Genomic DNA, 26,895 nt, shown 5'->3' on the forward strand with positions numbered 1-26,895 from the left:
AATAATACATAAAAAACAAACACAAATATAAAGAAAACATTTTAAATCTTACAAGTAAGTACCTTGAAAAGTATGCCGGACACGTGAACTAACTCAAGTGATTGGACATACGAACACACGTTCGCACCTTTGAAAGTTCACAACTTGAAGGTTCATATGTAGGGGACGACTTACTGTATCATGTTGATTTAATTTGTGGCTATTGAACCATCCTTGCATTCCTGGAATAAATTCCACTTGATAATGTTGTATGATACTTTAAATATATTGTTGAATTCTGTTTCCTACTATTTTGTTGAGGGTCTTTGCATCTGTGTTCATCAGGGGTGATTTTTTTATCCTGCTACTTCTTTCTGAGGTTCTCTTTTCCCATCTCACCAGGTTTCAGATTTTACCCTTTGACTTTTCCTATTACTGGTAGAGCACAGATAACTGACAAATAGAGCCTATGAATCTGCGGGTCTTTCTGGGTTTCCAGGTCACCAGCCCCACCTTAATCCCCACATTAATTCATGTCATCTCCCTCTAGGGAAGAGATATTTCCCGATCCTCATATGGTACTGTCATACCTACTTCACATATATATAAGGAAAGTGACAGTCACAGGGATTGATTTGCCGAAGGCCACAAAGTTGTATAGGTAAGAGTTGAATCCTTATCTGCCTCAAAGGCCTGACCTCTTTTTATACCAGTCAGGTGTATGTCTTTAATGTTATGGACTGAATTGTGCCCCCACCCACCCAAATTCATATGTTGAAGCCCTAATCCCCAATGTGCCTTTATTCAGAGCTAAAGCCTTTAAGGGGGTGATTAAGGTTGAATGAGGTCGTAAGGGTGGAGCTGTAATCCAATAGGATTGGTGTCCTTTTAAGAAAAGAGACACCAGGGAATTCCCTGGCAGTCCAGTGGTTAGGACTCTGCACTTCCACTGAAGGGGACACGGTTCAATCCCTGGTCGGGGAACTACGATCCTGCATGCCATGCAGTGTGGCCAAAAAGAAAAAAAAAAGAGACACCAAAGATGTGTGCACACAGAGAAAAAGGCCTTGTGAGGACACAGAGAAGGCAGCTCTCTGCAAGCAAGGCAGACAGTCTTATCAGAAACCAACCCTGCTGGCACCTTGATCTTGGACTTCCAGCCTCCAGAATTGTGAGAAATAAATTTGTTTTTTGTGTGTTTTTTTTTTTTTTTGGCCGCACAGCTTGTGGGATCTCAGTTTCCCAACCAGGGATGGAACCTGGGCCACGGCAGTGAAAGTGCCAAATCCTAACCACTAGACCATCAGGGAACTCCTACATTTCTGTTCTTTAAGCCTGTAGTATTGTTATGGCAGCCCTAGTACACTAATACAAATGACATTCTCCAAATTTTCAGAATTTACTTCCAGAGCTTAATACTTGCTCTAACATGATACTTTTAGAATTAAAATGCTGGGCAGAAAGCTAATCATAAATAAAAGCATGACCACAGCTGTGGTGAGCCAAGGCTACCACAGAATCACGTCACTTTTTTTAACATCTTTATTGGAGTATAATTGCTTTACAATGGTGTGTTAGTTTCTGCTGTGTAACAAAGTGAATCAGCTATACACATACATACATCCTCATTATCTCCTCCCTCTTGCGTCTCCCTCCCACCCTCCCTACCACCCCTCTAGGTGGTCACAAAGCACCAAGCTGATCTCCCTGTGCTATGTGGCTGCTTCCCACTAGCTCTCTATTTTACATTTGTTGGTATAGATAAGTCCATGCCACTCTCTCATTTCGTCCCAGCTTACCCTCCTCCCTCCCACTTTTCTTTGTTTTGAACAAACCTCCCCAACGTAGGAAAATTATGCAAAATTGGGCCAAATGAACGTGCCTTTGCAAAACATGGAAGATGGACTCCACGTGCTGCTAAGGACAAGCGCCCTGGCATCTGTACAAACAGGAGAAACTGCATTGGCAGCTAGCAAAGCTTAGGAAAGAATGGCTAGGCTTAAACCATTTTCCTAAGCACCATGATTATAAAAATGATTATAATGAATAAGACCTAATCTTATTAATCTTTCATTCTCATTATAAGCCTGCAAAGTAGCTCCCATTTTCAGATCATAAAACAGAAGCACAGGAAGGTTGGCTAACTTATCCATAGTCATATAACTGCTATATAGAATGGGATTTGAACATAGGTCTAAATACAAACCATTTTCTCACCCTATTTCTACATTGTGTTGCCTTCTGTTGGTTGATGGGTAGATGTAAAAAAAAAAAAAAATGCTGGACATACATCATGTCCCTCTTGAGGCGATATAATTGGAATTTCACATCATCTGTGTAGTACTGTAGTACCCCCTTACCCATGCAGGATACATTCCAGGACCCCCAGTGGACGCCTGAAACTGGGGATAGTACAGAACGAACCCTGTAAAGACTATGTTTTTTCCTATACATACCTATGATAAAGTTTAATTTATAAATTAGGCACAGTAAGAGATTAACAATAACTAATAAAAATGTAGTATAATAAAATTTATGTGAATGTGGTCTCTCTCTCTCCCTCAGAATATCTTATTGTACGAATTTAATGTCTTTCCATCTTAACTAAGCGCTTATCTCACTGTGGCTATAACTTTTGCCGTTCAAGGTTCAACAGCAGAACTAGCACAAATATTTTTCCTTCTTCACGATAAAACAGACTGGAGTTGTTCTTAGACCTTAGCACCCTCAGCATAGGACTTTTTTTTCTTTCCTTATTAAGTCAAGAACTTTCACCTTTTCACTTAAAGGAAGCACTTTCCAGGTTCTCTTTAGCATATGCAAATTGCCAGCATTACTACTCTTGCACTTTGGGGATATTATTAAGTAAAGTTATTTGAACACAAGCACTGTGATATCATGATAGTCAACCTGATAACTAAGACAGCTACTAAGTGACTAATGGGATGTATGGGATGGAGAGGGAAAGCGAAAGATTTCATTATGCTACTCAGAATGGTGCTCAATTTAAAACATGTTTATTTCTGGAATTTTCCATTTAATATTTTTGTACCTCAGTTTACTATGGGTAACAAATTGCAGAAAGCAAAACTGCAGATAGGGGAAGGGACTACTATATCCTTGCCAGAAACATTTAACTGGATTTTAATATGAGGAAACAATCAGGAAGATGCAGATGTAGGACATTCTACACCACTGGCCTGGCCTCTTCAGAAAAATCAATTGTATATATTTTATGCCAAACTTCTTGAAGCATGTTAATGGTACTGTGGTTATTTAGGAGGAAAAGGCCTCTCTCTTAAATGTTGCTTAAGTATTTAGGGGTAGGGGCTTCCCTGGTGGCACAATGGTTAAGAATCCGCCTGCCAATGCAGGGGACACGGGTTTGAGCCCTGGTCCGGGAAGATCCCACGTGCTGTGGAGCAACTAAGTTCGTGTGCCACAACTACTGAGCCTGTGCTCTAGGGCCTATGAGCCACAACTACTGAGCCCACGTGCCACAACTACTGAAGCCCACATGCCTAGAGCCCGTGCTCTGCAACAAGAGAAGCCACCACAATGAGAAGCCTGCGCACCCCAACGAAGAGTAGCCCCCGCTCGCCACAACTACAGAAAAGCCCAAGTGCAGCAACGAAGACCTGACACAGACAAAAATAAATCAATAAAATAAATTTATTTAAAAAAAAGTATTTAAGGGGCTTCCCTGGTGGCGCAGTGGCTGAGAGTCCGCCTGCCGATGCAGGGGACACGGGTTCGTGCCCCGGTCTGGGAGGATCCCACATGCCGCGGAGTGGCTGGGCCCGTGAGCCATGGCCGCTGAGCCTGCGCGTCCAGAGCCTGTGCTCCGCAACGGGAGAGGCCACAACAGTTAGAGGCCTGCGTACCGCAAAAAAAAAAAAAAAAAAAAAAAAAAAAAGCATTTAACGGGTAAAGTGTCACGTCTGGAACTCATTTTCAACTGATTGAGGAAAAAAAGTGTGTGTATATACTAGAACGAAACAAATGTAGCAAATCATTAATCGGTTTGAAATTTTTCAAAAGAGAGTAGGGAAAGAAAAAGCTAGAGACCCCATTCTGTTAGGGTAGAAGCCCTACCCATCATCAAGCTATGACTGTGTTCTAGCTCTACCTAAAAGTAGACCATATTGTTAGTTTCACATCTCTACTTCTTAAAAAGGGGGAAAGGGGGACGTTTTGGTAGGGAATCAGCCTTTTATAAAAGGTCATTTGTGTTAAATCTTAACCAAAACTGATTTTTTTTTCCTTTTTTTGGCCACATCACGTGGCATGCACGATCTTATTTCCCCGACCAGGAATCGAACCCATGCCCCCTGCAGTGGAAGCACGAAGTCTAAACCACTGGACCGCCAGGGAAGTCCCCAATAACTGATTTTACTAACATTTCCTTACATGGCTTTAGGAGAGAAGACATCTAAATTTCAACCTACTATTAATCCAATTCGCCTGAGGCTGCAGTCTGAACTGGCTGTATTATAAGTCACTCAAACCTAAAACCTCGTTATCCAGCAGCTGGTTTCTACTATTACGGGGCTTCTAAAGTAAGACAGGATTTGTGTATTTTATTCTCTCAAGTAAACTTGGACTTCCCTGGTGGCGCAGTGGTTAAGAATCCGCCTGCCAACGCGGGGGTCACGGGTTCGAGCCCTGGTCCAGGAAGATCCCACATGCTGCAGAGCAACTAAGCCCGTGCACCAGAGCCCTCGAGCCACAACTACTGAGCCTGCGTGCTGCAACTACTGAAGCCCATGCGCCTAGAGCCTGCGCTCCACAGCAATAAGAAGCCTATGCACCGCAATGAAGAGTAGTCCCGGCTGGCCGCAACTAGACAGAAAGCCTGCACGCAGCAACAAAGACCCAATGCAGCCAAAAAAATAAATAAATAAATAAATAAAATTACTTAAAAAAACAAACAAACCTCATTTACTCAGTTCTTTAAGCAGAAAGCCTCCAAATCTACCCCAGCAAAGTCTTCGACGTCCAAGGCTAATACTGTACTGCGAGGGAAGAACATGTAGGGAAAAAAAGAGGCACTAAGGGGCTGGCTATTATCAGCACATCCTCAAGACTATCTTAATGACCACTTTAAAACTTTATTTCACCCATTTTTGGGAAGGTACACAATTTGATCTATCCCCAAGGACATCCAATCCCCTAAGTCCAGGGTACTTGCTGGCCTGTCAGCAAGAAAATTCTATATAAATGACTTTTAATTTTTAGCTAATTTACCAGCCAGTGCACCCAAATATGTTTATGTAGCTGACTTTCATGTTGGGTGGTTTCCAGAGAATTGAAGCAGTTCTCTCAGCATATAACACGGAAACCAATGAAACCAACGACCCTATAATAGTTCTTTTTTTTTGCTTTTCAATGCAAACACATGAAACAATACCTAATTTCAGTTCAAACTCATTTCCCTTTTATTAAAGTCCAAGTTACATTACATGGTTTGGTACTCAACAAAGGAAAACTTGTTCAAATAAGGTAATATGTTTTCATCAGTATTTCCAGGTGATTGTTTACAATCAAGTAGCATTATCAATAAATCCTTAGGAAGCCCATCTGTAAGAGAAAACATGAAAAATTAGCTAGGAAATAAAGAAAAGGTAGAAATCTTACTAAAAATAACCTTTAGAGCAACAGCCCAAGAAAATCACTGTCTCTGTGTAGTCTCTTCTGCTCTTACCTAATCCTGCCTGCAATCAACACACCAGGTACTGCTTAGTTTTTTGTTGTCATACACCTGGTAATTATTGGGGTAGTCTTTTCCAATCAGAAGAGTGTTGGGGAGTTGCCCTCTTAAAAAAATTTTGAGTAAAAGAGTACAGTGTTACTGCTGCTACAAAATATCCTACATAACAAAGATCTTCTGGACTTCTTGGAATAATACTTGATAAATGAAAGCCTTTCCACGTTTTACAAAGATGTGCTATCTGGCTTCAGGGAGGAGGAGGAGGTGGTAGTGGCATAGGGGTGGACAAAGATAAAATTAAGACTCTTGCTCCAAAGCAAGCTGTGAAAAGAGACCTCAAAATTGGATTACAAAACCTCAGGCAGGGCTTCCCTGGTGGCGCTGTGGTTGAGTCTGCCTACCGATGCAGGGGACATGGGTTCGAGCCCTGGTCTGGGAAGATCCCACATGCCGCGGAGCAACTAAGCCCGTGAGCCACAACTACTGAGCCTGCGCGTCTGGAGCCTGTGCTCCGCAACAAGAGAGGCCGCGATAGTGAGAGGCCCGCGCACCGCGATGAAGAGTGGACCCCGCTTGCTACAGCTAGAGAAAGCCCTCGCACAGAAACGAAGACCCAACACAGCCAAAAATTAATTAATTAATTTTAAAAAAAAAAGCTCCTTTAAAAAAACAAAAACAAAACCTCAGGCATTTTCTGCTCACTTTGTCAGCGGGAAGATTGAATATAGGGATTCTTTTTGAGTTCTAAGATTTTTTAAAAATTTAATTTAATTTAATTTATTTATTTATTGGCTGCGTTGGGCCTTTGTTTTTTTTTGTTAGATTCCATATATATGTGTTAGCATACGGTATTTGTTTTTCTCTTTCTGACTTACTTCACTCTGTATGACAGACTCTCGGTCCATCCACCTCACTACAAATAACTCAATTTCGTTTCTTTTTATGGCTGAGTAATACTTCATTGTATACAGGTGCCACATCTTCATCCATTTGCGTTGGGTCTTTGTTGCTGTGCATGGGCTTTCTCTAGCTGCAGCGAGCAGGGGCCACTCTTCATTATGGTGCAGACTTCTCTCTGCGGTGGCTTCCCTTGTTGCAGAGCATGGGCTCTAGGTGAGCGGGCTTCAGTAGTTGTGGCTCGCGGGCTCTAGAGCGCAGGTTCATTAGTTGTGGTGCACGGGCTTAGCTGCTCCATGGCATGTGGGATCTTCCCGAACCAGGGCTCAAACCCATGTCCCCTGCATTGGCAGGTGGATTCTTAATCAGTGCGCCACCAGGGAAGCCCTGATTTTTAAATGTTTATTAGGTGTGAAATTAGATGTTGACTAATGGTATCCTAACCTGGCTCTTTATCTTGTGAGGAGTCTGATACTAGCTCTTTAAATAATTTGGGGTCCACTTTTATAAGATAGTTTAGTTCCATCTTTTAAAAATAAGCTTCTTCTTACTCTTAGGAAGCAAATCCTCTACTTAAGCCTCATCATTTACCTCTGAGAAGTAAGAGTATGGCCTTAGTAAATGCCTCAGCACTGCAATGCAAAGGATGTGTGGCATAGTAAAAGCAATGGACTCTGGAGCCAGACTGCCTGGGTTTAAATGTGGGTTCCTCTACTAGTTGTATGACCTTGGACAATGTGCCTCAGTTTCCTCATCAGTAAAATAGTAAAATGGGAATAATTATAATAATAGTAAGTACCTCACAGGACTGTTTGAGGATTAAATGAGTTAATACTTATAAAGCTCAAAAAACAGTACCTGACACATAGTAAGAGTTATATACACTATGTGTCTTTGTTAAATAAAATAAATATATGACTTTTTACTTATATATTTTCTGTTTTACAAAGGATTTTCTGCGTACTGCTCACCACCCAGGCAATCCTGTGGCTCGTTTTATTACCTAATCTGTCTTTCCATAGAGGACAAGGTATCAAATAAGCTTTTATTATCAATGAATATTACTTAACTATCATATTCCAACATGGGCACACAAAAAACAGAATCATCAAATCAATAAAACCCTATTAAAAATAAACAGATGTATAAAAGCATGCATGATGAACACCTATGTAGATTACCTTTAGCTGGGGGAGGTTAAAGGGCTGGAATTAGGGAAGAGGTACAGAGAGGGCTTCAACTCTATGTGAAACATGTCATTTCTTGGGGGAGGGGGAAAACTAAAGCACACATGGCAAAAATAATAATACCTCAAAATCTGGGTGTGGTTACACTTATTCCCTATGCTATTCATTATGCTTGAAATATTTTATATAGATTTTAAAATAAGGCTTTTACTTGCCTTTACGCCAGTAAAAGAATAATTATGACAACTAGAAACAACAATTCTAGCTCCTTAAATTAATCATCATAGGTACTCTCTCAATCTCTAAGCTCACAGCCTCTAAAAAGGCCACGAAAAGGTCTTACTCTGAGAATACTGAAATGCCACTCACTCACCCCTCCCTGGATTCTTTCCTGCCTTTTTCAGGTATGTAGCTTACCCATGGGGTTTATACTTTGTCAAGGCCCAGTTCCTCTGGAGTGGAGATTCCCAGTTCATTTAAAGTTGGTCTAAGTTCCTGGATGACATAGGGGTAGATTTCCTTATGAGGTCCTGCTTTGTCCTGATGGCAAAGAAAATAGTCACATTTAGCTCTGAAAAGCTGTCTCTATTAACAAAATGAACTTGAAAATGCTTTTAATCACATATGCAGAGGCTAGTAGCAGAGAATACAAGTCACCTACTTTTAAGTTAACATATCTGTTCAAAAAAGACAGCAACTTGGGACTTCTCTGGTGGTGCAGTGGTTAAGAATCCGCCTGCTAATGCAGGGGACACATGGGTTTGAGCCCTGGTCCAGGAAGATCCCACATGCTGTGGAGCAACTAAGCCCGTGTGCCACAACTACTGAGCCTGCACTCTAGAGCCCGCGAGTCACAACTACTGAGCCCACGCGCCACAACTACTGAAGCCCGCGCGCCTAGAGCCTGTGCTCTGCAACAATAGAAGCCACTGCAACGAGAAGCCCGCGCACCTCGACGAAGAGTAGCCCCCACTCGCTGCAACTAGAGAAAGCCCGCGCGCAGCAACGAAGACCCGACGCAGCCAAAAATAAAAAACAAAACAAAGGTAGGTTTTTAAGACACCTGGAGACTAACTAAGACAACTGGTCTAAACCCAAGGGAAAAAAACATTTTAAAGCCTTGAGTTACTGGAAAAGAAGGTGGTGATGACAGAATTTCGTGAAGGCAATTAAACATGCCTAGCAGGCAACAGTAATAATTAAATTATCACAGAAAAAAGTTTTTTGATTTGCCTCAATTTGAGACCCTAACTGAATTAACTACTGGTGCTGAATGGATTGATAGCCTACAGAACCCTTAATTATCTTACCCATTTTAGATAAAGTAGTATCATACTTTCCCTCTTACAGACCTTGAATTTCTTTCTTATAGAACACAATGTCTTTTCACGGAGAGCCACACTTAGAGATACTTATTTCCAAGGCAAGAGAGTTTTGATGAATACTCGCCATAACATATAATCACACCTATATTGTCATAATATTTGTTCCTCAGGGACAAATATTAAAAAAGTCAAATGAACTAAGACAATGCCAAGCTATTACTCTTCTGTCTTTAACAAACTCTAGGTCCCTTAGCTGTTTGCTAAATTATAAAATTCTTATTTAAAATTCCATGCATTAACTTGTTCATTACAGAAAAATTAGAAACTATAATCAAGTAAGAGGGAGGAGAATAAGTATATATCCTCTTACATTTTGATCATTCTCTCTATACTTTTTAATAAAATGGGGTCATACACTGCAAAAATTATTTCATAATTTCCCTCAGTTAATATACTATGAATATCTTTAATGTTAAACACATTTCTACAACATGAATAATAACCTCTTCTGGGAAGTCCCACCTTAAGAAACCACTAGCAACATTGAATTTCATATCACAAACAGCACAAAGATAAACTGTACACTCTTAATTATTTCCTTAAGGTAAATTCTCATATGGGATTGCTGAACAAATGGGTATCAAGCATAATTTTTAAGTCTCTGAATAAATTCTACCAAACCACCCTCCAAAAAGACTGTAACCGCAATGTACATTCCCTCTAGCTATATAAGAACTAATTTTAGGTATTTTAACAAACTCAGAAACACAGAATATGCTAATACCTAATCAACAGTCCACCTACTTCCAAAACATTGTTATTTTACTGACCTTAACAACCTCTAGGATGCGGACTGCACTAGCAAAATCATTTAAGCGTCTGCATGCCCGCAAAGCAGCATCAATGATTTTGGGTTCTGGAACCAGATCATAGCCAACAAGGGTGTTCATCCCTGTCAAATTAAAAAGAGGGGTCATATCAACCTGGTATATCCTCACTTAAACTATGAGTTAGTTATCTGTATTTTTATTGAACCATAGACATGTGATCTTGTCTGTTTGAGCCTCTATTCTCTTATCTCTAAAATGAGATAACTGGGAATTCCCAGGCTAGGGAGGACTGGTTAGGACTCAGCGGGTCCACTGCCAGGGTCCTGGGTTCGATCCCTGGTCAGGGAACTAAGATCCTGTAAGCTGCATGGTGCAGCCAAAAATAAAATATATTCTAGATAATGAGATCACAGTGGATCTTCCACAGTGAGTTAGTGAAAAGAACTATGCAGCAGCATGCAGACGGAAGGAAAAAAACCTCAAGAGTTTTCTTAAATGCAAACCCTGTTTTCAAAAGTAGCTGGTTTCTTTTCAAACAAGAGGGCCATTTTCAACTTATATCTTTAACTCTTAGTATGATGTATGTACTTTGATTGCTTTAAAATAGATCTGATTGGAAAATAATCTAAAAACCACCACAGAAATGCTTAAGGAGAGGTAATGAAGCCCAAATGAGGACATTAAGGAGATACAGAGAGCCATTAGCACACAATCAAAAACATTCAACCAGAAAATGACTGGGCATGATTCCTTTTGGCTCAGCACAAAATGATACATCATAAAATTTAAGATTCTCTTAATGGGAATGCAGAACTGCTGTTCTTTTTATTACTTCTACTCAAGATTATCCAATAAGAATTTCCCCAGCTGCAGCAAAATGGTGTCATTACATTCCTGCAGAAAAGTATGAAGCACTTAGGTTTCTTGCTTTTATTTATTTAAAAATATTTAAACAAAGGACACCAGTGACTGCAATGCTAGAATATAGTCATAGAGAATGAACTCTTGGTCTGAGATAAATTTCTTACTCTTAGAATTAGTTACCTACCAGTCACTAGCCTGGTTATTATTAATGCTACTTACTTATGTTAAATGTGTACTTACAAATTTAGGATAAACAAGTTCTAGCTTATTCAGATCGGACTCTTATTCAGGGCAAGACAAATCATAACTGAGAATAAAAATAACAAAAATCCCAAACTATTACCAAGAGAGGAAGAGAACCAAATGACTACTTGCGTAAATTATCTAAAAATTACACAACTGTTAAATCTTGCTCACCCCGGCCTATCATTATAGCAGTGATGATTTTGTCCCCCAGGAGACATTTTTAGTTGTCACAACTGGGGGTGTGTGAGGGTGTTGGCATCTAGTGTGTAGAAACCAAGGATGCTGCTAAATATCCTACAATGCAAAGGACAGCCCTTGCAACAAAGAACTGTCTGGCCCAAAATGTCAACTGTGCCTCCTTTAAAACCCTGCTTTACAGGAAATACTTACTCTGGAAACTATAAACTTTCCTAATTGCAAGATGCATGACAATCCCCAGTTTGCATGATACAGTTGACCCTTGAACAACATGGGTTTGAACTGTACAGGCCCACTTACACGTGGATTTTTTTCAATAAATACTACAGTGCTACATGATCCGAAGTTGGCTGAATCCACAGATGGAGAACCTTGGACACAGAACTGTGGATAAAGAGGACCAAGTGCAAAGTTATATGTGGATTTTCTATGTGGGGGTGTGTGTTGGTGTCCCTAACCCCCCAAGTTTTTCAAGGGTTAACTGTAGTTACTTTCAACAAAGTAGTGGAAGACTACATAGCAGTTCATAACTCTATACGAAAATAGACACATATGTCTATGTTCCAATTACCTTTACGCAATTCCCAAGCATCAATATCTGGCCTATTGAAGTATGTCACCCAGCGAGCATCAAACTCCTCATCTGTCTCATGTGACCCATGGGAGTAGCAGCGAATGGACTGGATAGCTATAGGGGAGAGAGAGCAAAAACTTCAATATATAGAAGTAGTACTTGACATATCTTGCCAATACATAAAGTTTTTTTCTTTTTTTGGTGTGTCTTAAAATACACATAACATAAAATTTACCATCTTAACCATTTCTAAATGTACAGTTCAGTGGTATTAAATACACTCAATGCATGAAGTTTTGACTCAGCTATGTATGTCATGGTAGGAAAATTATTCAGCAGGTCAAATGAAACAAATCTTATGTACTGATTTGAAAAAAATCTTAAAAATTAAGCACATTAAAGCAAGTAGAACAAAAAGTACTATGTGTGTACGTTCATGCTTTTATCCCACTAATGTGTAATGCTGGCATGTAATTGTTAACAGCGGTTATCTTTGAAAGGAAAAACTTTATTTCTTTATACACTTAGTTTTATGATAAGCAATTATTAATTCTTAATTTAAAATAATGTCCATTCTTGGGAATTCCCTGGCGGTCCAGTGCTTAGGACTCTGCGCTTTCACTGTCGAGGGCCCGGGTTCAATCCCTGGTCGGGGAACGAAGATCCCACAAGCCACTTGGTGTGGCCAAAAATAAAATAAAACAATGTCCATTCTAGTTCTTAAGCAAATTTATAAGATACACTTTCTTGATAAATTAAAAAAAAACTTATGCTCTCCATTAAATTATATCCCAAAATAAATTATACATCCTGACAAAGCAATGGTAATTTAAAAATTGTTTTATCAAACTACAGCCCCTTCCTTGAAAATTCTAATTAAAAAAGTGACTTACACCCAATGGAAAAAAGTTTTACTAGATTTCTAAGAAGTGAGATTTATTAATATAACACTATCAAGAAAATAGGAAACACTTAGTATTCTGCTCTCAATCAATATACCCTTTCTAGTACCATATGAAAAGCCTTCCCATTTTTAGTTTCTGCCTATCAAATGGACAGTGAATTGGGAGTTAAGAAATCTGAATTCTATCTAAACAGCCTCTGAATGGAGCAGGAGGTGGGAAAAGGCATTTTTACCTTTGGGTTTTAGGAGGCAGCCGAGCCTAGTGGTCAGATGCTTCTAGGCTCTTCACTCTCCCACTGTTTGGCCCTGGTAAAATTAACTCAAGTTTTATATTCCTTATGTATAAAATGAGGATACTACTACCTTAGCAGAGTATGATGATTAAAAATGAAAGCAAGCTAACATTTTGCCCAGGGTTTAGTACTTTGTATGTAGGTACTCAATGAATGGTAGCTTTAAATTAATCCTTATCTAGAAATGTCTTAATTGATCTTCTATTTATGGAAATTCTAATTTATAGAAATAAAACATTCTTCAAATTGCATTTCTTGTTATACGAATTAGACAAGCTTGGTATAATTTCTAGTTATTTTTAAAGGCTTAACATACCAAAAATAACACTTTAGCCCACTGTTACCAAAATTTGTAAACTACATTTTTTAAAAACTAAACTTATTCCTAGCAGAATAAAGTGTAAGTATATAATCGAAGTATAAACTGTTTACCAGTTCCTTATCAAGTTAAATACACACCTACCATACCCAGTAATTCCACTTCTAAGTATTTACCCAAGAAAAATGAAGCATATAATTCTCTCCAACCACCCAGAAAAGCATTTCATGATAACAAATTTCTTTTGCTCACTGCTGGGCATGGGCATGGATTTCACTGGATGACCGCGGCTTTGTTTTGTTTTCTAACTATGAAAAAGATGGCTAGCAACTACAAATCCTAGACAGGGAGATCAATGGATCACCTTCGACAATTTGTTCACTTTCCTTCTGAGAGTCCCAAATTACAAACTGGTTGTATTCAAAAACAAAAAACAAAAACCCTGTATGAGACAAGTATTTAGAATACCAAGCAAGCACTGGGAACACACATAGCTTCCAGGTTGGGAAAAACATACTCTCCCACATGGTTTAAATTATATTCTTAATTCTAGTAATGGGCAGAGCAAGATCTATTCTTGTAGTTATTATGAACATGCTTAACATTTTGATTTTTAGGTAAACTATATAGGCATCTTTTCCCTCCCCCACACCACCCCTACTTAAGTACAGCATTTCCACCTAGTTTTGATGCTTGTATGGTAAATTATTTTGGAAAACAATTACTCAGTGCTTTCATATAAACTAAAGATTCCAGAGTAGGGAAAAGGAAGCAACTGTAAAAAATTGGGACATTTCTAGGGCTACAATCTAAAAATCTATTTCTAACACTGCTTTCTGGCATTCAGTTAAGCAATCTTTTTTTAAAAAAGGGTTAACAATATATTTAGAAAAATTAAGGGGCTCATTAATCCCCTTCAATAACTAATCAGCTCAGACAAGGCTCAGAGAATGAACATTTTGGTGGTGGTGATTCTAGGAATAATGGAAAGAAGTGAATAATGTAGAGGGTACATGAACAAGCTCAAAGGCAGGGTTGCAGAGGTGTAAGGCTTAAGAGCAGTCATGAACCTTGGGGTCCAAAGGCTGGAAATCTATAAATGTGGGAGTGGTGCAGAAAAGGTTGGAAGGTAATAAAAAGTGCTACTTAAATTTAGCTCTGCACCAAGAAAGGAAAAGCGGAAACTCCTCCCACCTTTTCAGAACTATCAGAGTAAGGACAGGTGCCAGGATTGTGTAACTTTTAACGGTTGACTAGAGAATCTAACCATTATTCAAAACATTTAATTATGTAACTCAGCAGTTATTGGAAAACAATTCTGTTACAAGTTGGAGACTTCTCCTGGGACCAAATATGGAATTTGGGTTGCTACTTACCTACAGCAAACTTGAGGCCCCTCAGGTAACCCCTCCAGAGCTCTTTCACTTGACCTTGGATAGCCTCATCCAAGAATCTTAGTCCTTTCTGACTTTTAATTGCATAAAACCTCTTCATCTCATATTGATAACAAACCTCACCTATAATATGCAAAAATGAAATGCACTATAAAAAAGCAAATATGTATTAAGCATTTGTGCCAGGAAAGGTGCTAAGAGTTACATTGTCTCAGTTAAACCTCACAACTACTAAATATTATCCCAATTTTACAGATGAGACAACTGAGTCTTAAGGTTTAATTAATAAGTCCTTGGTCACACAGCTAGAAAGTAGCTGACACAAATGTAACCAAGACTGCCTCCTTGTGGCAAATATTTAGGTTTACAGGACAACACCTAAAATAAAGCTTTTTATGAATTATACTAAAGAGGGTGACTAGAGTGCCTAGAAGATAAATCACTATGTCCAAACTTACTAAGAGTTTGAGTTCACATGTTTAAATATGCATGCTTAGGGGCCAAATTTCATAATGTCGCATATACTACCATCATGGACCAAAATCAAAGTGCAGTTACAATAATTAGAAGTTCCGTGCTGGACACAAAGTTTCCCGGAACACATATAAGGGGAAGGCAAAATAAGAGACAGCAATCAGCAGACCATTTCATACTCCAACAATCAGGCTTCTAACCGGAAGCCAAAAATAACGCTTCCCCATGTTTGTAGAAGCCAGTATTCCTGGGTCTGTGGTACCCAATTTTCGAAAGAGTAATATTCTTATCATAAGACCTATCAATAGTCAGGCTTTCTTCCAGACCTCAGGAAACAACCACACACGTCGATCTATCGTAAAAATGGAAGAATCAGAACGTGGCACAGCAGTCTCTAAAAAGAACAGAATGGTCTGAGAAAGTGACACACAAAACGCTAACCGAGAAATGTCGGAAAAAACGGCTATACTGCGTTCCACACGGAAGTATAACGCATTCTCGGAAGACGCTGGGGGCGGCGGTGCCGGGGTCCCCGGAGGGACCACCCCCCCCCGCCCCTACCCTGAACTCAATGTCACCTTCGCCGAAGCGCTGCAGGCCGGCGGTGGCCACTCCCAGTCAGGTGGCCGCGGGGTCAGCGCCGGGGCAAGGTCACGGCCCGGGGACCGAAGGGGTTCGGTGGGCGCTGGAGGTGCGCTGTGCCCCCTCCTTGGCGCCCACAGCAGGTCCACACTTGACCCGTCCGCGGTGCCCGCACCAGGAAGTCACGCCGAGGGAGGCCCCGGGGGCGCGCCCTCGAGTCCTCCAAAACTCGAGGCGGCGGAGAGAACGGCCAGCGGTCACCAGGTTCGGCCGCCGGCCCGTAGGGCAGGAGCTAGGCCGCTGGGCGAGCCTGCCCTCGCGTGGCAGCGGGGGCCCAGGTCACCGCAAGGACACGCGGGCGCGGACAGTGGCAGGCGGGGGCCTTACCGGCGGCGGGGCCGGGGGCCGGAGTGGGGTGCAGGAGGCCTCGAGGGCTGGTCCGGGCGACTGCGGCTGCTGCTACCGAGCAGCGGCGGACAGCGGCGCCTAGCATGACGGTGATGGCGGCGCGCAGGATAAGGCTGAGGAGAAGCCGGTGTGAGCTCAAGACCGCTCGCGAGCTCGTGGGGGCCGGACTCACGCACCGACGCACGGCGGGCGGAGCGTGAGGGCCCGCCCACTGCGGCGTTCGCGCCTTGGCGGAAGGGGGCACCACGCGGCCTCGGGCGGGCTACGGCGGCGCGCTCAGGACAATTTATTTCGGCCCCGCTCTCCTCCGACTCGCTGGTCCCGTGGACTGCAGCGGCGATCGTGGAGCTAGGATGGAAGGAAGAAGGCGAAGAACCGTCAGTGGACCGTAGCGTGGTTCAAGTCTGGCTCGGGAGGCGACTCTAGCACCTCAACATGGGAACAATAACAATAACAACGACAAATTATTATAAAAATACCTTCTTTGCTTTACCCCCCTGTTTGAGCCTAAAATAAGAGAACGAGTGGGACAGAACGACTGCTTACCTATAAGGGATCCTATTAGTAACTATTCTTATACCACAAACCCGCAAGCATTCAAAAAATGAGTCCAACCACTTGACGTTACAGAGAAAGAAACGGGCTCAGAAATTAGATTCCTTGCTGGCAGTCGAAGCTCTTTTCACCTAATCCCCAGTCCCAGGACTCACCTGGATAGTTCTGGTGAAAGGCCCTCCCCCAGTCCCTACAGGAGGTGGTTGATTAAATTCCAAGACTCTTAACGTCTAATCTGGCTTCACTAACTGCATTCTGACCTTGAGCTCCTGGGCAGTGAGACCACATTCTCCAGGCCTGAATTATCTCGGTGCCACAAGGAGTTAATGAGACAAGTCTCATTATCTCTTGTTATCCCTCATTCTCTATCCCTGGATCTGAGGAAAGAAAAGATGGACATTCACTCTCCACTTCCTGACTCTAGGCCCTGTCTCCAGGGTGTCAGTATTGGCCCTTCTCTGTTTCCTACCTAGCAGTGCTTTAGGGGGTATGAACCTGGCTGGGAAAATGATAAAAAAGCTTTTTTTCAAAGCACCTGTCCTCAACTTCTCCCCCCAACCTAACGAAAGGACACCTGGGGAAGGTTTCGCCTCTTTGATTTCAATTAATATTCATCAAATCTCCAAGAGCTGGAAGCTCAGGATGAGGTCAGGACTCCCATAATTAAGAAAGCACTGGGAAAAGAATCTAGAAAGAAGTGGATATATGTATATGTGTAACTGATTCACTTTGCTGTGCAGCAGAAGCTAACAGAACACTGTAAATCAACTGTACTCCAATAAGAATTTAAAAAACAAAACAAAAAACTATAAAAACTTGAAAACGAAAAAAAGAAAGCACTGGGCTGGGAGTTCCGTAGCAGTCCAGTGGTTAGGACCCGGCGCTTTCACTGCCATGGCCTGGGTTCAGTCCCTGGTGGGGGAACTAAGATCCCTGAAGCCTTGCGCAGCCAAAAAAACAAAACAAAACAAAAAACCCACTGGGGTATATGGCAACTGAATCCCAACTGGTCTCTGCTGTCAGTCTTTCCACTTGGCCTACAGGACCTTAGATTGGCTACAGGAGTGTTGCATGTTTTTGTTGTTGTTGTTTTCAGAAACAATTATGACCATAATTTATTATGTGCCACTGCATGCTACAAACTATTTATTATCCCATCTAAGCCTTATAACATTGTTGTGAGATAAGTATTTATCCCTATTTTATGGATGAAGAAATAGACTCAGAGGACATTGCCCAAGAATCACACAGCTGATAAACAGTAGTGCTTAGTTAGATTTGAGGCCAGTTTTGTCTGACTCCAGAAATTTTCTTTCCCCACCACCCATAAAGGTAGGCTTTGCTGACTTCCCAGCAAATTCTGAATCCCCTGCTACTTTGAGGGCAGTTCTAAGCCCTCATCACCTGTTTTAGGGTTTTTTTTGTTGCTGCATACCAATTTACCACAAACTAAGCAGCTTAAAACAATATCCATTTATTATTGCCCAGTTTCTGTAGGTCAGTTATGCCTTCATAGCATAACTGGTTTTCTACTCAGGGTCTTCTGACAAGACTGAAATCAAGATGTCAGCCAGGACTGTATTCTCATCTGGAGCTCAGAGTCCTCTTCCAAGCTTGTTTAGGTTGTTGGCAGAATTCAGTTCCTTACAGTGGTAGGACTGAGTCCCCATTTTTTTCTTGCTGTCAGCCAAGGATCACTCTCAGCTCCTAGAGTCCACCCTCAGGGCCTTACCACATGGACCCTCCATAGACCCTCTCACAATACCACCACTTATTTCTTCAAACCAGCAGGAGAGTATCTCTGACACTTCACCCTCCTTTAAAGACCTCATCTAATCAGGTCAGGCACATCCAGCGTTATCTCTCTTTTGATTAATTCAAAGTAAATGGATTACTGGGTCCGTGTGCCGCAACTACTGAAGCCTGTGCACCTAGAGCCCGTGAGCTACAACTACTGAAGCCTGTGTTCCTAGAGCCTGTGCTTTCTCTAGTTGCGGCAAGCGGGGGCTACTCTTCGTTGCTGTGAGCGGGCTTCTCATTGTGGTGGCTTCTCTCGTTGTGGAGCACGGGCTCTAGGTGCGCGGGCTTCAGTAGTTGTGGCATGCAGACTCAGTAGTTGTGGCTCACGGGCTCTAGAGCTCAGGCTCAGTAGTTGTGGCACACGGGCTTAGTTGCTCTGAGGCATGTGGGATCTTCCCGGACCAGGGCTCAAACCCGTGTCCCCTGCTTTGACAGGCGGATTCTTAACCGCTGTGTCACCAGGGAAGTCCCAATAAATTTATAAATTTATATTAAAAAAAAGAATAACGATAGAACCTACTTAATAGGTTATTGGGAAGATTATATAAGATAATGCATATAAAATACTATGTCCTGGCTGGACATAGCTCAATAAATGGAGCTCAATAAATGGTGAGTGTTGTATTCTTCTGTTGTAAATTATAGAGAGTTCTTTTCCCAAGGCATGGCAGGTTGTGAGATGAGGGACAAGGCATGGAGGTGGGGGGGGACAAACACACCATATAGATTACCTGGGAATCAGGGAGAAAGGGTGTCAGGAGCCTTCAAAGGTGATCCTGTGGGGGGCCACCATACAGTATGGGTAGGAGAGCTCTAATGGTACTTTTTCATAATTAATCGATTAATACTTATGTAATTTCCTCAATTATTTCTTTTATGATCAGAACATCATTAAAGGATATCATTTTTGATTGAGATATAACTCACATACCATAAAATTCATCCTTTTAAAGTGTATAATTCAGTGTTTTTTTGTATACTCACTATGTGGTATAAGCATTATCATTATCTAATTCCAGGACATTTGCATCACGCCAAAGAGAAACTCCATACCCGATGGCAGTCACTCCCCATTCCCCCTACCCCACCAGCCCTAGACAACCACTAATCTACTTTCTGTCTCTATGGATTTGCCTATGCTGTACATTTCATATAAATATGAATGTTATTTCGTCTGGTTTCTTTCACTCAGCATAATGTTTTCAGGGTTCCTCCATGTTGTAATCAGTACTTCATTCCTTTTTATGGCAGAATTATACTCCATCATATGGATATTCCACATTTTGTTTGCCCATTCATCAGTTTATGGACATTTGAGCTATTTCCACTTTTTGGCTATTATGAATAAGGCTGCTGTGAACATTTGCGGACATGTTTTTGTGTGGACACGTGTTCCATTATTTTGGATATATATCTAGGAGTATTATATGGGTTATAAGGTAAGTCTATGTTTAACTTTTTGAGGAACTGCCAAGCTGCTTCAAAGCAGCCTACATCATTTTACGTTCCTGCCAGCAATGTAGGAGGTTCCATGTTTTCCACATCCTTATAATTTTTTTTTTAAACAAAGAAAGCTGAGTTTTTGTAGCTGTCTGAACTGAGCCCCACACCCCCAGTTTCCAATCAGGAAACAGAGCCCAGGGCAGGGGTACTTTGTGTTCTGAGTTCATTAGCTGCTCTCCTAAAGGTTTCTTCCTGTGTCCCCCAGCTCCTTGAGCCAAGAGACTCTCTTTTCCAGCACCAGCTGTAGGGGGCAGCTCTCAACAGTTCTTCAACAGTTGAGTTTCTCTCCATGGCTGAATGGGAAGGGAAAGAGAAGGGGATTTACCTTTGGGTCTCTTACCAGTGGGAGTGCCACTTCTTCTATATATTATCTCAGGGACTAGGCAACCTTGATTAATCATCAAAATCACCTGAGGATCTAATTGAACTGCCCATTTCCAGGTCATTCCTGGGATATTCTGATCCCGTTGCTTTGGAGTTCAACCCCAGCAATCTGTATTTTTTAAAAATTGAGGTATAATTAACATATAACATGCAATCTATATATATATATTTTTTTTTTTGAGGTATGGAGGCCTCTCACTGCTGTGGCCTCTCCCGTTGCGGAGCACAGGCTCCGGATGCACAGCCTCAGCGACCATGGCTCACGGGGCCCAGCAGCTCCGCGGCATGTGGGATCTTCCTGGACCAGGGCACAAACCCGCGTCCCCTGCATCGGCAGGCAGACGCTCAACCACTGCGCCACCGGGGAAGCCGCAATCTATATTTTTAACAAGTGCCCTAGGTGATTCTGATGATGAATGATTGGGAAGCCTGGTATTGTCCCCACAGCGATCTGTCCCATTTTGTAGATGAGAGAAGAATTAACTTGCTCCAGATCAGAGTCAGCCTCATTTCCTGCAAAGCCTGTTCAATATGACACCAGGCTTCATATTTGCTAGCAGAAACCTGCAGAGACCCTCTGTCCATGCAAGACTGGACCTTGGCAAACACCCCATATTCCTTTTCCCTATTCCCACTGAAGGTGGTGGGAATACCTATTGTATTCGTTTCTTAGGGCTGCTTTAGCAAAGTAACACAGGCTGGGTGACTTAAAACAACAGAAATGTATTCTCTCATAGTTCTGGAAGCTAGAAGTCCAAAATCAAGATGTCTGCAGGACCATGCTCTCTCTGAAGGCTCTAGGGAAGACTCCATTCTGTACCTTTTTCTTACCTTCTGTTGTTCGCTGGTGACCTTTGGCATTCCTTGTTTTGCAGCTGCATAAACTCCAATCTCTGCCTCCATCTTCACATGCCATTCTTCCCTCTACGTGTCTGTCTCTGTTTCTTCTCCTCTTTTTTTTTTTTTTTTTTTTTTTTTTTTTGCGGTACGCGGGCCTCTCACTGCTGTGGCCTCTCCCGTTGCGGAGCACAGGCTCTGGACGCGCAGGCTCAGCGGCCATGGCTCGTGGGCCCAGCCACTCCACGGCATGTGGGATCCTGCCGGACCGGGGCACGAACCCGCGTCCCCTGCATCGGCAGGCGGACTCCCAACCACTGAGCCACCAGGGAAGCCCCCTCTTCTCCTCTTCTTATAAGGATATATTAGATTAAGGACTCGTCCTACTTCAGAATGACCTCACCTTACATATTAATTACATCTGCAAAGACCCTATTTCCAAATAAGGTCACATTAACAGGTATCAGGGGTTAAGCCTTCAAAATACCTTTCGGAAGGACACAGTTCAACTCACAGTATCTATGATAGTCAGCAGATGTCAGAATCCTCAAGTTTGATATCACCATGGTGACCCTTAGCTTCTTCAAAGAGAAGGTAAAACCCAAGGGCCCAGACGGTGGGGATAGGGGATAAGCAGTGGTGGGGAAAAGGGGAACATTGGGTCACTGTTTATGGGGCTGGACAGTTAAGGACTTTGATGTGGCATCCGAACAGTTCAGAAATCTGGTTCAGCCAGTCTTTACTCACTCAGTCAACAGCTCTCTGTGGGCTTCCTGTGTTCCAAGATCTGGGTAGGGAGCAAGGCAGGCAGGATCCATTCAATCATGGCTTATGGTTTACTGGGGTGACTGACAACCAGAGGTTCACAATAATGAGGGCACAATTATAAACTAAGGTCTGTGCTCTGACAGGAAGAAACCTGGTGTCACCAAGGAGACCTTCCTGTGACTATATTTCCTCCTTCTTTTTCTTCAATTGCCCTTCTCTCTGGGAGACCTGTAGGTATTTCAACATCTCAGTGAAATAGAGGGGACTAGGGAGTCCCTAGTGGCTAGTATGGGTATAGCAATGATCCAAACTGCAGAACTATGGAGTAGGGGCAGGGAGATGAACGGAGCTGGTAGGGGAGATGGGTGTGGCAGGGTGGGAGTGTCTGACCCAGGTCTTCCCCCAGCTGTACAGTGAACATGCCCTGGCACATTCATGGGCAGTGGACAAGAGCTTCTAAAGCTTTTACCAATTTAAAGCTGTGGACCCCCCTACCTCACTCCCCTTCCCCACCAAAATCCATCTATTGTTTGATGCCAGGAAGGCAGGCTAAGTCCTGGCCAAGCTAGGGTTAAAGCCACAAGGAGAAACCCTTCTCTATCCTGGCTGTAATGGCAGTGAAATCCCACCTAGCCTGGGTAGCTCTCATATCTGTCCCCATCTCTGTCCCCACTCCCACTGTCCCATCTCCTATCTCCCTGCAGTATATGGAATGCAGTCAGGCCCCTTCCAATCCACCTCCCACCTACACAGGTGCCAGAGGGATCCTTCTCAAACATCAATCAGACCAGGGCACTCCCTGGCTTCCACTCCCTGCCCCCTCCCCTTCCTTCAGGGAGGCTCCTTGTGACCTAGCTCCCACCTGGTATTCCAGTCCCACCTGCCTCTTGCCATGCTTCCTTCAGACACTTGTGGCTGCCTCAACACCAGACAAGCATCACCTCTCTGTCTTCTGCCTGGAATTCCCTGTCCAGTCCTGTCCAGCTGGCTAATTCCTTCTGATCATTGGGGAACCGGCTCCATCAACACCTCTGAGCGAATTAAATGCCTCTTCTCAGAGCTCCCTTCTCCCACTATCACTGCATTGTGCTGTAACTTTCTTTTTTCTCTCTCCTAGACTGGGACATCGTTGCGGCAGAAACAATGTCTGATTATTCTGATTCTTCCACCCCAGTCCCACCCTGGGCCTAGACTGAGACTTGGCGTAATAATGAAGTCCCCCGAGGTCCAGCTGGTGGTCCACTGCCCATCTGACCACATGCTCTGGCCTTGGATGATACACATTTATGTTCCCAAATGGATTTTGATTGTGTGACGGGACAGTTTTGTGGGTGTGAGTTTTCACTGACACCCCTAGCCTGGAAGTGCCCCAAGGCAGGGCCCAGGAAGCTCTTGGTTAGAGGCACTATTGGAAAGATGAGGTCTCACGGTTGTGGTGGTGGTAGTAGGGTTTCCCACTCCCTCCCATTCTGCCACTAGTCAGTTCTCAAAGTGAGCGTCTCTTGAGATGCTCCCCTTGCCACTCCTTGCCTTACTCCAGCACTTCTCAGGTTCCCACCTTAGCCTTGGGCGTGGGGATGTATAGGGATATCTGTCACCTTCCTTTGGAGCCTGCTCCCGGGTCAGCAGGGCCAGAGGGTCCAGTAAAGCAGGGGTGGGGAGCTCACAGGTGCTGGGTTCCATTGGCACCCATGAGCACCTATCAAAATCCTGGGAACTGAAGCTGCTGGGGTAGAGTAGAGGTACACAAAAGAAAGCCAGTTTCATAACCTGCTTTCTAGCATGGGGGCAGAAACAGCCCACATGTGAACAGGTTAACGCTCTGAAGGTTGGGAAACAACATGAAGGGGACTTACCTGACCCAAGGCATCAAAAGAGAAAGTCTCTTCTTGCATAGTCCTGGTGACCCGGCAATCAGGACTTCAGACACTGGTGGTCTTGGAAAGTTGGCCATTTTCCAGAACCAAGACCAGTCTCTCTTAAGATCCTACCATGCAGGACCTCTTCCAAGTTTTATCATGTACTTTAGATGCAGATGCCCAGTGCCAGCCCAGGGCACCTTAGTTGTCAGGATAGTTTACGTTCTCTCCACACTTCTTGGGCCACCACTGAGAGTCAGAGAAGCACACACAAACCCCTTGGCCCTCCTAGGGACTTATCAAGAACAAGAAATTGGGGAGGGCAACCAGTGTCAGAATCTGTATGGCAGGGCTCTCTGATCCAAAGCTGAAGCCGAGATAGGGGGGTGGGGTTGACTCCCCAAAGAGCCCCTTCTGTCAACTGCAGAAACCTACCTCTTGTTACCAGCAGGATTTATTTCAGGTTTCTGCCTACCAAGTGACTTCCATACTTCCCCATCTCCTCCTTAATGCAAGGATGCTGTTAAGTTGCAAGGGGGCAGGTCCCCTGAGATCCCAGGGCTATGTGCCCCCCGCCGCTGCCGCCCTACCTGCTAGAGTGCTTCCAGTACACACAGCACTCTCTCCGCCCTCCCACCTTACTTGGAGTTGGGCAGAAAGGCTTATAAGGCCATTATCTCTCAACAGACAGCTGTGCAGGGCTGGAGGCAGCAGCTTATCAGGGAGCCTGCAGTGATTCACAACCCAAGTCCCAGTTTCTCTGCTGAATAGTAATTTCCAGCAGTGGATTTGCGCTCCGTCTCTCCTCCCCCTCTCCCAAGGGTGTGCTGTCCTTTCTCAGAGAGAGAAAGCAGTGAAGGGTAGACCCTATCCATGGGGATGGGGGGGCTCTGTGCCAGCTTTCTGGATAAGGCTGTCTATTGGCAGGAGGCTGCAGGTTTAGGGACCCCAGTTGGATCTGCCACCCTTGGCAGTGACAGGAGAGTTCATCGATGCTCACCTTCCTTCCCCATCCAGAAAAGCAATGTGCTGCTCCCTTTCCCTTAGTAGCAATGTGTAAGGTGAAAATGGTCCCCTTCTGGCCACAAGCCCTTAAGCTAGAGCCAGCCAGGGAGGGCTGAGAAAGAGGGAGAAGCCGGGGACTGGGTAATGTGCCCCCTGAACCATTTTGAAGCTGTCCAGTTTCTGTGCCTGACCCCTAAGACTCCAAAGGCTAAGGATCCAGGCTGGAGGGGACTGAGACACAAGGGGGCAGACCAGAGCAGTCTCTGCACAGACAACTGGTTAGGAAAAAACCCAGGGACAGAGCCATTTTTGTGTTTGTTTTATTGGAAGCAAGACTCCAGCTGTGGGGCTCAGGGGAGGAAGCATGGGAAGTTCTGTCCTGGGTCTCTCCCTCTGGGCCAGCATTGGGAAAGGGGGATGTTAAAAGAGCTAGAACCTATGGAGATGCCCCTGCCAGCATGATCTCAGGATGCTCCTTAAAAGCAGGGGAAGGGAAACTAGAAAGGAAACTGTGTCCTAGGTGAGGGGCACAACAGGGCACCCCCACAACTCATAATCCGCTGCCCTCAGGCGTGGTTTCCAACCCCTTGCCCTCTGCTGACAGTGGTGGGGTGATACCAAGAGCCTTCCTCAGCTTCCACCCTCCAGGCCCACTTCAAGAATCCTAGGTGCCTTTAACCCTTGGGGGTCCTGAGCAAGGCTCAAGAGTCCCACTGCCCACCATTCCCCCCCTGAGGAAGGTCCCCATATGGTTCAGAAAAGCTGAAGGTGCAGTTCTGTGTCGTCAGTCCACATAGGTGAAGCAACCCCACCACGAAGCTTCCCTGGGGTCCCCTTCTTGTCGCCTTGGGGTCCATGCTGCCAGGTCGTGGGTTCCAGAGCACCAAAGCATGAAAGGCTGGAGGTACATCTCAAGGTCGAAGCTCTGGGGGTAAGATCCAGCCCACCTAAGTGGCCCAGAGGCCGGAGCTCTCAGGCGGTCTGGTCCTCTTCAGCAGCACCTGGCTCAGGTTGTGACCGCTTCGCGGAGCCTTCTCCAGCTGCGGGTTCCCCTAGACTCCTCTTGGACGTCGATGCAGCTGGCTGGGACGAGGGGCCAGGATGGGGGTTCGGGGGCTGGTAGCCGGGTTGGCGCGGATCCAGTGAATCCTTGGAAAGTAGGATGGCGAGGCTGGGCACGTTCTTAAGTACACTGAGACTGGCGGCTGGCTCGCCAGGCTTCTGACCAGGCGTGGGCTCCGGAGGGAGGCTCTGCCACACTTCGCGCACGCTCCGGTAGCGCAGCCGCGTGACCTGATGCAGACCCGCCAGGCGCCGCTTGAGGATCTCGGCGCACGTGACGGTCTTGGTGGTGGCCCGACCGCAGCCGCTGAAGACGATGGTGCGCGTGGCTGGCTGCGCCATGCTGGCGGTGGCGAAGGCCAGCAGGTTCCGGATCTTACTGCCCTCCTTGACCCGCATGTGCACGGCGCCCGGCGCCAGGTCTGCGAAGGGGCCCGAGCCCGGGCCGCCTCCCTCGTCCCCGCTCCCCACCGGCGCCTCCTCTGAGTGCACCTTACGGAAGTTCTCCATGCGCCGTCGTTGCCGGGACCGCGGGGACGCAGGCTTCGCCATTGGGCCGCCTCAGCCCCGGGGCTGCATGGCGGCCGGTCGCGTCTGGCAAGGGCCGGCCGGGGTAAGGGTGAGGGAGCTGCGTGGACGCTGGCGGGCTAGGGCTAGGACGGTGCGATCCTCGTCTTCCACTTCTCTCCACTGGGCGCTGCTCTACTCCGCGCTCTCCGCGCCTTTGGCTGAGGCCCCGCCTGAGAGCCTAGGAGCCCCGCCCCTACCGCCAGGCCCCGCCCCTAACTCAGCCAGCCCAGTTGGAGCCCAAGCCTCACCAGCCTCTCGGATCCAGTCCGGTCGTCAGCTACCCGGGCGTGAGAGCTGCGCGCACCGTGGTGCGCCGTGGCAGCGCTAGGGGGTGACCTGTCAGGTGAAGTTTCCCTGTAATCGCCATC

General features: G+C 44.6%; 2 protein-coding genes across 4 annotated transcripts; both read right to left on the bottom strand.

Annotated features, from left to right (window-relative positions):
* Positions 1–5,393: 5,393 nt before the first annotated feature.
* LOC132523314 (cytochrome c oxidase subunit 5A, mitochondrial) lies at positions 5,394–16,363 on the bottom strand. 3 transcript variants are annotated; one of them, XM_060154217.1, is made up of 6 exons: positions 16,164–16,363; positions 14,703–14,843; positions 11,808–11,924; positions 9,929–10,050; positions 8,191–8,313; positions 5,394–5,559 (listed from the first exon to the last, which is right to left on the bottom strand). In XM_060154217.1, exons 1-5 carry the CDS (start codon positions 16,267–16,269, stop codon positions 8,200–8,202), a joined length of 600 nt encoding a protein of 199 aa, XP_060010200.1. In that variant the 5' UTR covers positions 16,270–16,363; the 3' UTR covers positions 5,394–5,559; positions 8,191–8,199. The 3 variants fall into 3 exon arrangements, with proteins under 3 accessions (XP_060010200.1, XP_060010209.1, XP_060010220.1); XM_060154226.1 differs by lacking the exon at positions 16,164–16,363 and adding an exon at positions 15,773–16,129; XM_060154237.1 differs by lacking the exon at positions 14,703–14,843 and having other exon boundaries at positions 16,164–16,360.
* An 8,851-nt stretch (positions 16,364–25,214) lies between these two features.
* RPP25 (ribonuclease P and MRP subunit p25) lies at positions 25,215–26,642 on the bottom strand. The gene has a single exon (XM_060170126.1). It carries the CDS (start codon positions 26,507–26,509, stop codon positions 25,868–25,870), a length of 642 nt encoding a protein of 213 aa, XP_060026109.1. The 5' UTR covers positions 26,510–26,642; the 3' UTR covers positions 25,215–25,867.
* Between the last annotated feature and the right edge of the window lie 253 nt (positions 26,643–26,895).

The sequence above is a fragment of the Lagenorhynchus albirostris genome, chromosome 1 (genome assembly GCF_949774975.1).
Source record: "Lagenorhynchus albirostris chromosome 1, mLagAlb1.1, whole genome shotgun sequence".
Lineage (NCBI taxonomy): Eukaryota > Metazoa > Chordata > Mammalia > Artiodactyla > Delphinidae > Lagenorhynchus > Lagenorhynchus albirostris.

What these genes read in the sequence shown, in the direction of transcription:
- LOC132523314 (XM_060154217.1), bottom strand. Translation starts at nt 16,269, where the DNA reads ATGCTAGGCGCCGCTGTCCGCCGCTGCTCGGTAGCAGCAGCCGCAGTC. An exon ending in GGCCCCCGGCCCCGCCGCCG is followed by an intron (nt 14,844 to 16,163) that starts GTAAGGCCCCCG and finishes TGCATATTATAG; the next exon opens with GTGAGGTTTGTTATCAATAT. An exon ending in GGGCCTCAAGTTTGCTGTAG is followed by an intron (nt 11,925 to 14,702) that starts GTAAGTAGCAAC and finishes TCTCCCCTATAG; the next exon opens with CTATCCAGTCCATTCGCTGC.
- RPP25 (XM_060170126.1), bottom strand. Translation starts at nt 26,509, where the DNA reads ATGGCGAAGCCTGCGTCCCCGCGGTCCCGGCAACGACGGCGCATGGAG.